This window comes from Amphiura filiformis, chromosome 6, assembly GCF_039555335.1.
Source record: "Amphiura filiformis chromosome 6, Afil_fr2py, whole genome shotgun sequence".
Lineage (NCBI taxonomy): Eukaryota > Metazoa > Echinodermata > Ophiuroidea > Amphilepidida > Amphiuridae > Amphiura > Amphiura filiformis.
Window position 1 is genome coordinate 77182730 of NC_092633.1, and position 16387 is coordinate 77199116.

The 16387-nt window shown below is 36.8% G+C and overlaps 1 protein-coding gene across 1 annotated transcript in view; it reads right to left on the bottom strand.

Moving 5' to 3' along the window:
* Positions 1 to 16387, bottom strand: part of LOC140154777 (uncharacterized) — a 41881-nt gene that overhangs the window by 8941 nt on the left and 16553 nt on the right. The window contains 18 exon segments of the mRNA XM_072177344.1: positions 571 to 715; positions 1970 to 2223; positions 2832 to 2959; positions 3975 to 4101; positions 5252 to 5420; positions 6418 to 6555; positions 7066 to 7287; positions 8133 to 8261; positions 8492 to 8611; positions 10265 to 10586; positions 10685 to 10871; positions 11198 to 11371; positions 11374 to 11473; positions 12572 to 12746; positions 13097 to 13235; positions 14176 to 14292; positions 15765 to 15870; positions 15991 to 16202. Of these exon segments, the coding sequence (XP_072033445.1) occupies positions 571 to 715; positions 1970 to 2223; positions 2832 to 2959; positions 3975 to 4101; positions 5252 to 5420; positions 6418 to 6555; positions 7066 to 7287; positions 8133 to 8261; positions 8492 to 8611; positions 10265 to 10586; positions 10685 to 10871; positions 11198 to 11371; positions 11374 to 11473; positions 12572 to 12746; positions 13097 to 13235; positions 14176 to 14292; positions 15765 to 15870; positions 15991 to 16202 (2964 nt within the window).

Consider the following 16387-nt stretch of genomic DNA (forward strand, 5'->3'; position numbering starts at 1 on the left):
ACCATTGCTCATTCTAGTGACGCTAGTGTATGGACAATATAAGTGTGTGTTTTAATTTAATGGCATCAAATTGGACAAATATTGTATGGAACACTTGAGGTTTTGACTTTTAAAACTTACATTTTGGCCAAAAAATGTGCTTGGATAGGTAGTTTTCAACAGATTTACCACATTCGCCTTGATATAACATTGAATAGCGTTATCTGTTGACCTAGTGACGAAAAGTGTTTTTAGGGGGAAGTGTTAGCTTGATATTTAGAACAATCTGATTGGATGAAGGCAACACTTCAGGTTTCGACCAAAAACAATTACCGAGGCCCATTTTCCAGCTAGAAGCTCCACAGCTCATACGATGCTATGCACTCAACCGTGTAGTGTAATCAAAGACTGTGGTGGAGACAATTCACTGCTTGCTGTTCTCTGCTTGGAAGCTCTTGGACGAAAATGTGTGCTCAGGTGTATCGAGGTGGAAAAGTGTGCGTAGATGGTTTATAAGAGAATCGCTTTGTATAGAAACCTTTCCATATGCAGTTTCTGTCTTCACAAAAAGAGATTCAGTAATACGCTTACCTTCTGGTATTGTTCCCAACGCCACTTCAAAGTAATCTATTTGCGATCCATCGGTAAAAACATTTTGCCACGACAATGTAATTTCATTTGGGGTGGTGGTAACATCTATATCGTTTTTATCATCACCATTATGAATATCTTTCACCTAGTGAAATATAAAGTATCAATCATGTGATATAGTATGTATTGGCTATAAACACTAATCCATAAACACTTGTTCTTTCCTAAAAGAGCTATGAATATATTTAGAATATGCTTGAACAAAATGATATTACATAAAACGGTGTGTCTAAATCACTTTCAGATGTTGGGTCGGTCGGTCGGAAAAAGTCTTTTTGTTTTCAGGTAACAAGTGCTTGTTTGTATGTAAAACAAAGCTTCTCACAAAGATGATATTCTTTCCTATTTTAGCATGAATTCCTGTTTGTTTGTTGTTGGTATTTTTGTTTTTGTTTTTGTTTTTTTTGCTCTAGTCCTTCCTGTACAAATGTACAGGAAAAGCTATATTTTAAGACTTTTATCAAGCGTTTCACCGCGGTCAGTGTCAATGACCAAAACTTGCACGCGGATCAATATTGTTTCTAATGAAATATATAATTCGGTCAGTAGTCTGGCTGTCAGTGGATTTGACGTTGTTTTGGTGTCTTCAGTTTTGTTTTTGATAAAATCTGCTTCTCAAGAATACTAATTAAAAAATGTGATTGGACCTCTGTCAGCATTGAGCATTTTGAGATATAGAGGTTCAAAGTTCATACAGCAGTCAACATTAAAAACTATAAACAATTAAAAAAAGAATAGTTTGCCATAGCTAGGATGTTTCGTTACCATGGTAACATGGTGACAAATACTATTATTTTTCGGCATTGATTTTCTGTGATGAACAATTTGAGGCTATTTTGGTGAAGATCGGAGCATTTCAGGGGTTGACCCCTATGGAGGTCAAATCATGACCTTTGACCTTAAAAAATAAAATAAAAGTAGCCTCGACAAACATGCTGGTAAACATAGTACAATGTTATTTCCTTATCAATTTGACCAAAAAACCATTGAATCAAATATTTATAAACCACAAAGAGCATCTGGAAAAAACTATCTACTTTTACCATATTTTTAAAATCCGGTATATTGTGTATATTCTTGCACGTGCATATACGTTTAAATATTTTGCCCCTAATAAACTCATCTTTTAGATGTTAAGGTGGATAGAAAATTGTAGAGCTTAGAGGCTGAGGATGATAATACGAAATAATGGAACCCTCCGAATATACGACCTGACACAGGCAATGGTCGGAATGTTCATGACATATTTGGGATAATGGTTAAAAACTATTTAAAAAAGTTCTACGGTCGGGACTGCCGAGACAGGCAAACAACATTTTGGCCCTACCTATCTACCTACCCGAACTCCTCGTTGCCTCTTTATTTGTGGTGGTGACACATCCGGTGTAACTCCATCGGACCGATAAACGGCATATGTACTTTCGTTAAACCACGCACGTACAAAAAAGTAGTATTTGGTATTCCGTACATCAAGTTCACTACCTGAAATACAATATGTAATAAGGTAAAGCATAATTTTGCTCAAATGAAGAGCAAAGGATGGTTCTACAGACTGCAAATCACTCGGTGGTATTTTTAGCGTTTTAGAGAACCCTGAGGTGATTGAAAATACATTTTCTTCGTTAGACGAGTGTTAAGTCTAAACGCTTGATTTTGTGGAAAATTAAGCAACGTAAACTATAGTGTCGGTGTGACCGTCTTCCCATCTTTTTAGTTTCAAGATACTCTTTAATGGTAGACGCGGTATTGTTGGTCGAAGCAGCCGAAAATACATTTTCATTATCTAAATTACTATATTATTGACAAATAACACTTTAATGTTTTTCAAAAGTTCATTTTACAAATCATATACTTTGAAAACTTGTTTGATTCATTGTTGTTAATGAGTTATGTGTGTTTTACAACCTATCTACAACATAACTCAAGAACCACTGGACCCACACAAATATACCTGTGATATTTGAATCTACTACACATTCGCTATGAACTGATCAATGCAATTTTTGCCAAAGCTCACTACCATTCATAAGATATTGTTAACTACGAAATCGCAACAGTTTAAAATAGTTGCTAACCGTATACCACTTTATAACACTTTTGTGTAATTGTAAAAAGCGTTAATTTAATTTGCCGGAGTTCACCAAATGTGATTATCTACGTTATAGTTTTAAAGAATGTATTATAACAATTAAAACTCATGCCTCTAGGAAGTGGGAAAATAGCCGTTTGTTCAGCTCCCACATCATGCCATACTCTGTCGTTTGTTATATCAAACACACCGGTAGGTTCCTCGTCGGTAGAAGTATGATCACCTACACTCCATTCATACCTTATAATAAAACAAAATTAATTCAAAACGATAAATGGTACAACCGAGCAATTTTGACTTTGTACACTACACTGCAAGACCTAGGACATTAGCACAGCCAAAACAGTTAGTAGTAACAACGACATATAAGAGTCATCTGCGTTGTAAATAATTATACAAATACGTACGTTTGTGAACTCGTATTCGTGCTGTGACAACATTATGTCGAACGTTTATTTTCTTCGGATGTTGATATAACGTCATTACGATGTTGTTTCGACGTCAAGTTGTGAACTTATTTTTCAAACGTCCAATTAAAGCTGGTCGAACGTTGTAACAACGTTTGAATTACAAAACGTTAATTTCGTACGTGTTTAATACGTAAATACCACATCATTTACCAAGTGTTTAAAAAAGCTTTTAGAAATCATATTCAGGTACGTTAACATAATGTTGTAAATACGTCACTGTGCGACGTTACCTTGTTACAACCTAAGTACAACGTCAGCAAACGTCGTGTAAACGTATTGTGTTGGCTTAGGGATCAGAACATCACAAAAAAACTCTAACCAAAATTACTCTCAATTTCAACATTAATTTTTTTAAATTTACTTTCAAGCTATTATAGAGGTTGTGCGTGAAATTACTGATTGGCTCCAAACAAAGGATTTGAACCTGTCTACTTCACCATAATCATGGCGCAGTACAGTCCATTCAATCAAATGTTGTCATCAACTTATTTGATCGTAGTGCATTTGTTACGTGTGTGAGACGAACTGTCGCGGTAGATTGCAAACATGCTTTTGTTGAATTCATTTGAGTAGTCCGCCATATTTACGGTATGATACGTCATATGCGAAACATCTATCCTGCCGTTTACTAGCATGTTATATAAATTTCGAAAATAATACACAATTATTACGCTTTCATATTTTGCACATGACAAAATTTTACCTTAATTTCATAGCACAAATGAATGTATTTTCTCTTAAAAGGCAAAGATCTGGAAAATGAAAAATATAAAGAAAAGCAATACCACTTGGGTAAATCCTGCCCTACTGGATTCCAGGATGCGGCCATGATGCACCTTGATGGAGAGTAATCAATGTCTTCGGTTGAGTCAGATCGTAAGTTAAGTACGTCAATTACGGCGTTAGCTGTATCTAGTGGTGTAAAATAGTAAAGGATTTATCAAAAGGTAAGATCTCAATCATCATTATTCGCTGCAGAAGAAGAGATATAACTGGATTCATTACCATAGCAATGGGTTTACACTATTTTTGAATGTATTGCCCTACACTATGGCGTCATTTCAACAGCACCCTAATTTGGTGGGAAAAGGTCGTTGAACTTTTACACAAAGGTCAAGTTCAAAATTGCTTGGACTTATAAAAATACAAGCAATATGTTCCTCTCTAGTCATAGGGATTCAGAAATGGCAAGTATAGTTTAACCTTTAACTTATCTACGATGTACAGTTATGGAGTTATGAGCAAAAAGGTAACATTGTGACGTAATATGGTTTAATTTTGGCAGCAAAGGGAGCAAAATTGAAAAATGATTCTATTTTGCTGAATATGGGCCCAAACTTGGTCTTTAGATAAATCAGAATAAATAATCGACAATTCTGTCGGTCGGACATCCGGGCTGTCTCTAGTCTCGGGCCCAAACTGCATGTGGCTCACGGTTTGTTATGAACAACAGAAACCGGCTGTGAAGGAGGCTACATAGCGATGTTGCTGGAGTGGCATTCAATTTCGGAAAAAACAAATCTCGACCATGGAATTTAATTTTAAGTTTGTCAGTATATAAATGGTAAATCAAGTAAGTTTCTTCCACTCTGAAGACTTAGAAACGGTTGTTTGATTCCACTGACTATTTGCGATCGAAATTTACATAACACCAATGACAGAAATCATCAACAAAAATCGAATCAGGAACTTGTTTTCACTCGACCGAGAGTCTTATCATCAACCGGAAGTGACGTGGCACGGACCGACAGAATACTTATTGAGTCGCTTTGAGTTCTATAGCATCAATCTGACCTTGACAAATTGACGTGTTTCCTGAATAAGAAAGCATCCAAGATAGTTCAAACTATTCTTTCTCTGATTTCTTACAAAAATACAAATAATATGTGACCGGTTTCATCAAAAGCAGAGAAAATTTTGATTTCGCCCGCAGGGTCTATCGATCAAAATATTTCAGGTGCCTGCTCAGAAGATAATTTGTAAACCAGCAACTCGCATAATGCAATGGGTGGAATCCGTTTCCAGTCCCTTATACATGTTACCCGGTCCTGGCTTTACGTACCTCCTGTATATTTTCCGCAAGAACGACCTTGCCGATCACATAATCGATCCTGAGAAGCGCACACACAATGACCTTCACATGAGTAGCTGGTACATCGTCGAATTAGCATCAAGATTCCATTAGGAAGAACATCAAAAGCCGCTATTGCTCTGCTGCTCTCCAAACCAACCTTTCATATTAGAAAAATACGATCTTTGGTTTAAAATTGAGAAGTTTCAAACATTTACGCATACCGGGGCTAGGGCATAAACGACGACCATACCCTCAATTCTTTCATCTTCAGGGTGTCCATAAAAAGCGAGTTCATTGAATATGGTGATATGGTTACGGTTACGGTTATATGCGAAAATGAAAAAAGTACAAGTTTACTAAAATTTTGGTCTGTACCTTAAATTTTTTTTAATTTAAATGGGAAACTGTTGCAGTGATCCTACGACCATTTTTACATTCGAGGTCATATCTTTAAAACGGTTTTATCAAGTCAACTCTGATTTCATGTAAATTTTAGTTAAAATATGGGGATTTCACCTGTGTAAACCCGGAATGATGGTTGAAAACACATTTGAAATAACCACCATATTCGCTAGAATCCACGTTTTATGGGACACCATTTATTAACATAGGCGTAGATCCCGGGAGGGATGGGGGGGTAAATCCCCAATATTTTTCCAGGGGATGGGCCATACAATCATCCCCCCCCCAATGTTGAGACCTGTATATGGGTTTCTGACTAAATTAACCTTATATTTGGCCATTTCAGCCCTAAAATTGCAAAATTTTCCGCGCTGCGCGCGTATTTATCCCACTTTTGCACCATATTTCATCAGTTTAGCTTCAAAATGCCACATTTTTTCTCGCGCATTTGTTCAATGAACTTAATCTGTTGCCAAAAAGTGCTGCATTCACTATACTTCAAGAAATTTTTCCAACCCCATCCCCCCCAATATCAAAAAGAAATCTACGCCACTGTTTATTAATGAACCTCGTTCATGCATTCCCAAAATTTCGTTATTGTAATGTATTTCATCAAATAATAACATAAATCTTTTTGATTGTGATTGTCACGCTAAACCAGAAGGACAATCAAGCGCACCTCGTGTATGTATAAATATATATATTAATTTCTCTATTTCTTATATCAAAAAGATAAAATAAATGCTGATTACCCCATTAACTGCCCAAAGTGAAGCATATAATCGCTGATATTCAGTCAGCCCATACTGCAAAGATATGGATGCTTGTTGAATTGGTCCTTCCTCCGTGTCTAGTCCACTTTCGTTATGTTGAACTTTAACTGTGCCATCCTGTAAATAGTTAATTTAATATTCAAATAGTTATAGAAGCCTACCATTTCCTTAAGCATTGTAAAAAAAAAACCGCAGTGATTTTTAGTGCGATACGCACAGTCACAACGCCTAGACGTTGATCATCAAGCCCCAGCACAGTTTACAGGTTGTCGCTGATCACTATAAGGCCCCACAATCCATTAAACAACAAACAGGGACTTGCAGCTAAGAAGCTCACACCCTAGACATCTTTGAAGCCAGGATCAGCTCCCAGAGTTTCGTACGGGTTACAAGGAGACAATTAGCAGTAAGTTCCTTGTCCAGGGAAATTTCAAGCAAACTCAATTTTTACATGAGTGCGTACTAACCACCGACGGGGTTCGAACTCACAACCTCTCGCACCATAGTCGAACGCCTTATCAATTGAGCTAACTTGACATAACCTAAAGAGATAACCCAAAAATTTATCACTTGAAGAATAATGTTAAAAAGAATGATAGATGTATTGATATAAATTGGCACACATACCTGGAGCAAATCATGCCCGTTGTAAGCTGTGCCAATAGTTAAACCGTATTCTCGAATCCCAGAGTGGACATCGGTAAAGCCTAACCAGGCAAGATTCAATGATGTTGTTCCATTTCCATCTACTAACCAATTCATGTAACCATCAATATCACGATGAATTAAATTGGCTGCGCGTTCAGTTTGTATTGCAAAATATCCTGTCGAAGGACGGCTAGAATCGACCTACAACAATAAAGTGATATAGCACGTAAATACAGTCCGTTTGTGCGTTTTTAGAGGGTATTTTACCCCTCTGTCACTTGCTGGTTACACCTCTGAGATAAAATGATTAAAAGCTTTTTACCCCAGCAACTTACCCGGTTGTAGGACCGGCCGGGATTACTTTATCACATCGTATTTGCAACGCATGTGATAAAATCAGGTGATTTTTCAGAAAAATTTTTACGGTGAGTTTTGCTTTATTCCGTCTTGAATTATGAAAAACGGGGGGAAAAATCAACAATTACTAATATGTACGAAACAAATAATCGCGAACCGGCCATTAAAAATGACCATAATGGGGATGGTGAGGCCCACCATTGGTTTCTGCAGTAATATCCATGATTTTCATTTTGCTCTTGTCGTGTTATTCCAAGAGCTACTGACTTTTTACTTTTTAGTATTTTTTATATTCAGGAGAAAATCGCATGTTTGTGAAATTGTTAGCCCCAAATCAATTTTGCTTATACTTTTGTACACAGCCAGAATGTTCCAAATTTGCTTTGGCATGCTCACCTTATGATGTCATAGCGACATTATGTGGGGAATGTTTGAACTTATTTTGGTATCTTTGGATAGAGGAGACACATAGCTATACATTGATATCACATTTAACGGCATATGACGTTAAAATAATTGAAAATTAAGAGGTCAACAACCCCCTTTCGTAGTCCGTGTTACAAAAGATGGCTCTAGTTCTAGGGGTTAATATAAAAGTAAGGTGGTGCTGCTTTGTCAAATTTTATTTTAACTTTTTAAAATGAAGTTTACCTCTGGCATACTCAATGTAATACTACAAACTTTGTTACCTTGAAAGTGAATGTATGTATTTGTGTGCACAGTCCAGCTCCATTACAAGCCATTACTCCAACGGTATACTGACTCCCATCATGGAGGTCAAGATCAGTGAAAGTATATTCATATGCGCCTCCTGATATCTGTATGTTAAAGGATAAAAGAGTTTCGTCGACGTCATCATCACCATTGTCATCATTAGCAGCAACAGTAGAATTATTCATGTTAATGAAATTTATAAACAGAAACAGTTACAGATAGATTACGAGATCAAATCAAACATGACTTCCAAAATATACATGTATTACTCAGATGTCAAATAATATAGCAATATGGTGGTTTAAACAAAAAAGATCAATTGACAAATTCTAACCTTCAATGGTGGTATATCTATATCATCATTGTGTTCGGAGTAAACAGATAAGTAATGTGCAACGATTCCACTTTCTGGGTCATCAAAGTCCCAAGAGAATGCAATAAGAGAACGCATCACCTGATTAAAAGAAACCGGCATATAATGAGCAAAGTTTGCGATATTTACTTCAAGTTAAAAATAAATAAATAAATAAATACAATTAAAATGTACAACGTTGTGATTGTAATAAGGCAGTAAGACGACGAAAAACAACCCAGTATGTTCTGCAAGCAAGACCGATCCAGATTTTACGTGTTGGAGATTTGTTTTAAAGCTGTTTACAATTAAAAACACATTATTTGGTGGAAGTTAATAGATTTTGACTGAATTTTGGTTTAGATCTTTCAAGCTTTGAGTGTAGTGTCATTTAGCCTTTTTCAGAAAATAGCCCGCCTGCTCGTAGAATAGGTTTTATTACCGGCAATGAACATAGTGGTAGCATCTTATCTTGGCATCGCCACTACTTTATGGCAGACTTGAACTCAAAAGTTAATATCATCTGATTTTACATTGCAGCATGCGAGAACGTTGCATTCATAGTCTTGTGCAATACAGAGGTACAGTTTATCTTGGATTCGTCTCAATGAAAGATAATGATAATTGCAGGCAAGCAAACTTCATACAAATGAGATGTCCACTGTACTACACTACACATATCGCTATGAACACGGCAGAGTGCCGAATATGCAAAATTGCTGTTCTGAGTATTACGGCGTTTGAAAATCGTGGTACTATTCCATTCTAAAAATTCCTTCTAAAAATTGAGAACATTCTTGAGCTGTGAGCACTCATTTGAAATGTATATTATAGAAGTGAATGTGCACGAAACAATCGATATCATCCCTCCAAACGTTTATTTGCAGCTATTCGGCTTTATGCTACATCCAAAATGTCTCTACCGCTGCGCAAAGAGTTGTATACGAGGACAAATACGCATTCAACTACGTGTAAACCATATCACGCATTCTTGATTTGGGCCTTTTGTGTAGAAATTACTGGTTGTTCTAAGGCTGTAGACTTTAAATTTGATATACATTCCTGTAATATTTATCAAAAAATCGAGGATTTTAAAGCAGAAATAACAATATTAGCCTATAATTTGCGTATAATTTTTGGGATTTCACGAGGGCGCACTCAGATTATTAAGCCATAGCGATATCATGTGGGGAATGTTTGTACTTATACTGGTATCACTAGATAGAAGATACCTATAGCTATCCATTGGTATCAAATATAATAGTATAGGACATTTAATATAGAAAATTCGGGGTTTCCAGTACAGTATACGATTCGTCTTTTGGCCAAATGCATTAATGGCACTCAGGCGCGATTCGTCCATATCAAAATTAACATATCTACGTCAGGGAGTAAGATTTACTATTAATTTTTGAAACATAATCATAAGCATACAATAACTCAATTTACTCAAAATTCTCGATTCGTCACTCTGCCGAATTCATAACGATTATGCAGGTCCATATCCGTATCGACCATCACTAATGTTTACGAGATGCTTAGCTTCCTAATGTAATGAAAGTCCAATTAAATCTCATCACACAGGATTTAGGCAGCTGCAGGCCGCCTGGTATTAAAGGAAGTTAAAATGCTCGCTACAGTGAGTGAAGACAAGATCTCCAAGTATCATGATTTATTTCAGTGACCACGTCGACGCGTCCGTTTTCTTCTAATTGTCTCTAAAGCTAGAAACTTAAAAAAAAAAAAAAACATTACCTGACTTCCTTCGTTTATAGTCCCCTTCGTGTGGTCCATTGCTGGTGGTTGTAGCATTTCAGGAGGGGTGGAATCAATCTGAAACCCATTGGATGAACGCTCCCTCCAAAGTCCAACTCGGTTATATACACGTATAGTTACATAAATTGCTACTCCGATCGGCAATTCAGCATTTAAAATCTTAAATACACTTTCTGTTAAATGCAATGTTGTGGCATTTACGATGTCGCTGGCTCCCTGTTGTGTTCCTGCGCGCCATTCATAGTGTAAAAGACCAGATTGAGCATCATGAAACCCCCACCAGTGTGCTGCAATAGTATTCCTATATAAAATACAATGATATTCCATTACAGTAGTTCCAACAATGCAACTTTATTAACGGTTATAATACAAGCAATAGTTCTTTAAAATATTACTTACGGCGACGCTTGAAAGCTGCGATCTTGACCTGGTGGACCATCATATACATGTCCAACAGAGGGTGGTGAATCGTCAATTAAAATGCCATCAGATGACACTGAGGTGCAAAGATCAGCTGCGTTGCAAACCCGAACCGTGACAAAGTAAAGCAATCCAGGTACAAGATGAAGGTACTCAACTGACACATCTACATAATGGAACATTAACATATAATATAGCAATTTAAATGCAGGAAAGGGAAATGGAACAACTGACAGTTTTATTCTTGCGCTTGTTCAACAAAAATCGCGTTGGCCTTTGAAAAGATCATCTCAAATAAAAAAAATCCTCGAAAACAAAGAGTAGCCCTATTTTTCAATTATTGAATATTGTTCGATTAATACAAAACACATTACGACAGAAATGACAGAAAACCATTTTGTTTATCACTTCTGAACGATATTTCACTAATGTGGTTGGCACAAATTCGATAGAGAATTGTTTGAGTTATTGAGATATATTTATATATCTTACTCGTATGTAAACCAACGTATTGTTCTTCCAACACGTCATCACATTCAGGACAGGTTCCAGCCATCCACCAGTAGCCAATAAGAGAACTATGTGGATCATGAAATCCTTCCCAGAATGCGTGCAACGTTGCAGTATCAGTTTGAAAGTCTTGATCCTTTTGGTTTGAGTCACCAAATTCAGACTCCCATCGTATACATGACCAGGAATAGGTTGCGATGCGTCGACTGAAAAGGCTCCGTAACTTTGAATACTGACAAGTCCAACTTTATTGGTTGCCTTCATAAAAATATGTTTGAAGCATGGATATTTAATTTGCCATGAAGTGATTTGTTACAGAAGGAAATTTGGAACAAATTCAAGCAGGTTACTCTACAAATATTTTCATTTGAAAATCTATGATACTTCAAAAAAGATGTACAAGGTGTCTCTGAAAGAACAGTACCGTCATTTTGAATATTTTTAATGCCGTAACAAAACATATTAGAACAATGTATGTTGTTGAGTAAAGTGTCACCAAATGGTTTTTTTTTTAATTTTCGAGAATGGACCCCTCTCATCTTAAATTATGCAAATTTGAAAATCACATCTCGATTTAATCCATTCTACGAGTCACGAACCGTTCATGTGTAATAAACAGTTGTTTATTACTTGAGATAACTATTATCGTAAACGTCTTTTCAAGAACGAAGAATTCAAATTTACAAAAGTATTTGAAACTGTCTATTATACACTTGTATCAATTATTCAATCTTGTTTGGTTCAGGAACTGAAATAATGAAATATTACAATTGTCGACGGTACAGTTCCTTCAGAGACATCCTGTATACAACGCTAGATTAGACAACGCACTTTAGACGAACCAATGATATCATTGCTGGGTAGGGAAACCCTTTAAAATCAAACGAGCCCAATTTCAAACCCACCATTGTGACAAATTGGATTTAGTATCAAAATTGTCTGCAACTAAAAATAGCAATATATAACTAACCAATAGCAACGCGTGGTAGACATTCTGATGTAATTTGTGATTTCATAAAAGTGTATAAAAGCGATGCCCTGGCTGAAATAATTTAGAAATCATAGTGACCATAGGACCGGAGTTCGTAAATCACTCCTACAATGCTAGCCAAAAGTCTTTGGACACATTTGATAGGGCCATGTAAATAAGCCCTTACTCCCCATACTCCCCCGATCGTGCGTGTCTAGTGACACCTAACATTGATTGGTGGGGAAGAGGGAGAGGATAGGAATGTTAGAAGAAAACAAAAAACACCCATTTAAGCATGTTAATAATAAAAACAACGGAACTAAGGGCCATAATATGCAATGTACGTTTAAGTATCCCAACACATTGGACGATGATTATAGAGTTACCTTCACTGTTATATAATATGAATGACCTTCCTGAAGGTTTAAAGCGTATGTCGCTTCCACTTGTTGATGTTTCGTTTCCACAAATGGTAAGATATCAGAATGTCCTGGATAAGAGCCAATTGCCCACTCATAATAGGCTATTCCACTTTCTAGGTCCACAAATGTGTTGTTGCAGCTGGATCAATTATAAAAGTAGAAAAAACCTGAGCAAATTGTAAGTGTTGACAATAAAAGCATTTAAATCGTATTTGACCAATAAAACTAGATGAATTAAATTTAAATTATTGAAAATTCGAAAATTAAAAAGTTTGAAAACCACATTTTATTAAAACTATAATGGACCTTGGTTACAATCGTTTTTCCGTCTACATTGTTGATAGCATTGATAGCAGATGTAAATAAAATATGGGTTGTTAAACATACTCTTTCCCGATTCTTTGGATACAATTTACTTTCTTACAATTTAATTTAATTACGTATGACGAGGGTACCGGTAAAACTCAGTTTGGATTAAAAATGTCTTACCTAGCAATAATAGTGGAAACAGACGTTAAGAAATTTCCACCGTCAACATTCAAACGTTTATTTCTTTGTATTGGTGGTGTAGAATCAATGATTACTGGTTGTGACACGGCAACAGAAGAAAATCCAACAAAGTCTGTGCCTGCAACACATACGTTATCAATAATACCATCATATAATACCTGCATTAAAAGCTCTTTTTGCGATCTTGTCGTAAAATCTTCGCGGCAAACCAAAACCATTTTTGCACTGTTGAATGGCTTTAGTTAGGCAAAATACCACTGCAAAGTCCATTCGTGAATATGGATCAGACCTGACCAATGTCAGGTCATAATGGCGGAAAGACGGAGATCCGTTTGAATGCAGAGATGAAGAAACTTTAGTCCACAAAAGGTTCCGATGCCTTTACAATGGCCTCTAAATGGTTTAATTGGTTTCTGCAAGGTATCACGAAACTGACGGGGGAAAATAATTAATGGGTGGGTCGGGTGGAAGAAATTACCAGCCTCAGAAAACAAAGGTCCTTCAAGATCAGGAGGACTCAGAAGAAACAAAGGTCACGTGTGTAGCCCATAAGGTACCGGATGACCTTGAACCGCACCAAAATTCTGTCATGTGTGTTCAATACGTATTTAAATGTGATTACGTACTTTATTATTGCAATTTAAATTCTCGAGTCCTCCAACCCTTACAAGACGTCAGCCATCTTTGACTTGTTGTTTTTGTCCAAGACGTCACCCATCTTTGACTGCTATTTTCGTTCAATCACAACTTCCGTGCACTCTTCTTCCGTTACCATTTTCCTGATACCTTGCAGACACCGATTATATCCATTTGGCAATCATTTTGAGGCATGCACATAAAGTTTCTTTGTCTATGCATTTAAACAGATTCCCGTTTTCTGCCACTGATTGTAAGCTTCCGAAATAGGCGCAGGATGTCATTACAAGTCATACCTATACCTTCCATCCCATATATTAGCCTGTTCTTACTATTTTATGCAAAGAAAAGTTCCATGCTGTATGTCACGTGACATTTGTGTAGTGTGTGTATTATATAATTATAATATTAATTATATATACCTTTTACTGTTGCGTAATATCGGTGTCCATTTTGAAGTCTTAAATTGCGGGCAATTGCACTGTTGGTAATACCAACATTCTGAAAACCTTCAACGTCACTCCCTCCAGGAAAAGAGCCTGAAAACAATTGTTTTCTCATTATTAACACATTGTTACTATTTTGAGCTAGAATGCTATTCTGAAACAATTGTACTTTAATGCCAATTATATAGTACGAAAGTTTGCTCAGAAGAGCCTGGGGAATCTTTCCTTTTATGTTGTAAAATGTGTAACCCTCGCGTTCTATTCCGTTTGTATAGCTACAGTTACCCTATTGAAGGGTGCTTGTCATATTTAACTAGCTGTTTTATAACACTAAATGGATCAATTAGTAATTTTGCTTGCCAAAACCAGTAAGTTTATACTTTCCCGGGAAACTGGCTTCGATCCGGTTGTGAGTAGTCTTACTTCCAGTCTTCAAAAGTGGGTCAAATACGTGACTTAGGAAATAAGTGTCTTCCTCTCTATTCATGGTCTTTGTCCCCCTCTTTCTGATCTCCATAGCTTCTCGTACTTCTTTAGACTTTCTGACATGTTCCTTGTCAAGTATCTTGGAGTCCACCCAATTGACGACATGATTTGCCCTTGCGACATGATCAGATATGGCCGACTTTGTTTGTTCTTGCTCAGAACATTTTCTCGTTGGTTTTCTTACCTTCCGCTTGATGTTCCGCAAGCCTAATTCCGAACAAACTAGAGGTCTCGCCAACATAACTGAGAAAAAAACTGTGGCTATCCTAAATGGGCAGTGGATCAAGTGAAAGAAAAACTGCAACAAAAAACAAAACCAGCTGAAAAACCTGCTGCTAAGAAAGATAAAAAAATGAGGACAAAAGCAAGGGTATGGTAGTGCTCCCTTATGTGAATGGAATTTCTGAACGAGTCCAAATAATTTTCAAAAAGTACAAAGTCGACACCGCTATGAAACCATATCAAATCCTCAAAAGAATCCTGGTCTACCCTCTCGTTTGTTCGGAATTAGGCTTGTGGAACATCAAGCGGAAGTTTAGAAAGCCAACGAGAAAAAGTTCACTCGTTCAGAACGTAGGGCATCTGAGCAAGAACAAACAAAGTCGGCCATATCTGATCATGTCGCAAGGGCAAATCATGTCGTCAATTGGGAGGACTCCAAGATACTTGGCAAGGAACATGTCAGAAAGTCTAGAGAAGTACGCAGAAGCGATAGAGATAGAGGGGGACAAAGAGAGGAAGGCACTTATTTCCTAAGTCACGTATTTTACCCACTTTTGAAGACTGGATGTAAGACTACTCAAAACCGGAAGCCAGTTTCCCGGGAAAGTGGATCAGATGCTCACATCTGATGAAGTCCTCCGACGAGATGGACGAAATATTAGTAAGTAAAAACTTACTGGTTTTGGCAAGCAAAATTACTAATTGATTTGATGAACAAACCTGATGAATCTATTCAACTAAACTAAATGGAGTTGAAACTTTTTATTTGGTGTGCAGAATGCATGGCACATAGATATTTAATATCTATGGAAAAAGTCATCATTTTGTTGATTGTTTATGCAGTGTTGACGACTTACCAATCGCGAATTGATATTCTTTTATTCCCGAATGATGCGGTGATTTACCATGCTCCTCAACGTTCACATATGATTCCCAACTCACGGCAAGTTCTGTCGTGGAGATCTATTTTAAAGAGAAATAATTTGTACATGAGTTCATATTACAAATAGATTGATTAATAATTATGGTGATTAATATGCATAGACTGTTGCGTTGTGGGCATCTAACAGCATGAGATCATACCTGATATTGAGATTGTTCACGCCACCCTATCCATACTTGACCGGCTTGTGGTGGTGTGATATCAACAACTACACCATCACTGCAAGCAGACACCTTAGGTATCATCTCCGTCCATCCTTCATTCGTGATGTTTGTGGCATTAGCATGGAGGCATACTCTATATCGTTGACCATGTTGCAAAGATAATTCGTGTACGTTTATGAAATTAAGATCTGTGATAAATTCAGCAATCAATGTCAAAAGTACTGTATAATTCATCGGTCGCAACACATAGTGGCGTACGTGCAGGACAAACGCAAAATACATTTCCGAGAAAAACGCGTTTGAAGGATATGCTACTAATAACATAGTCAGTACTCCTCCAATATTATCTCTCAGTGGACCGATTACATTTGAA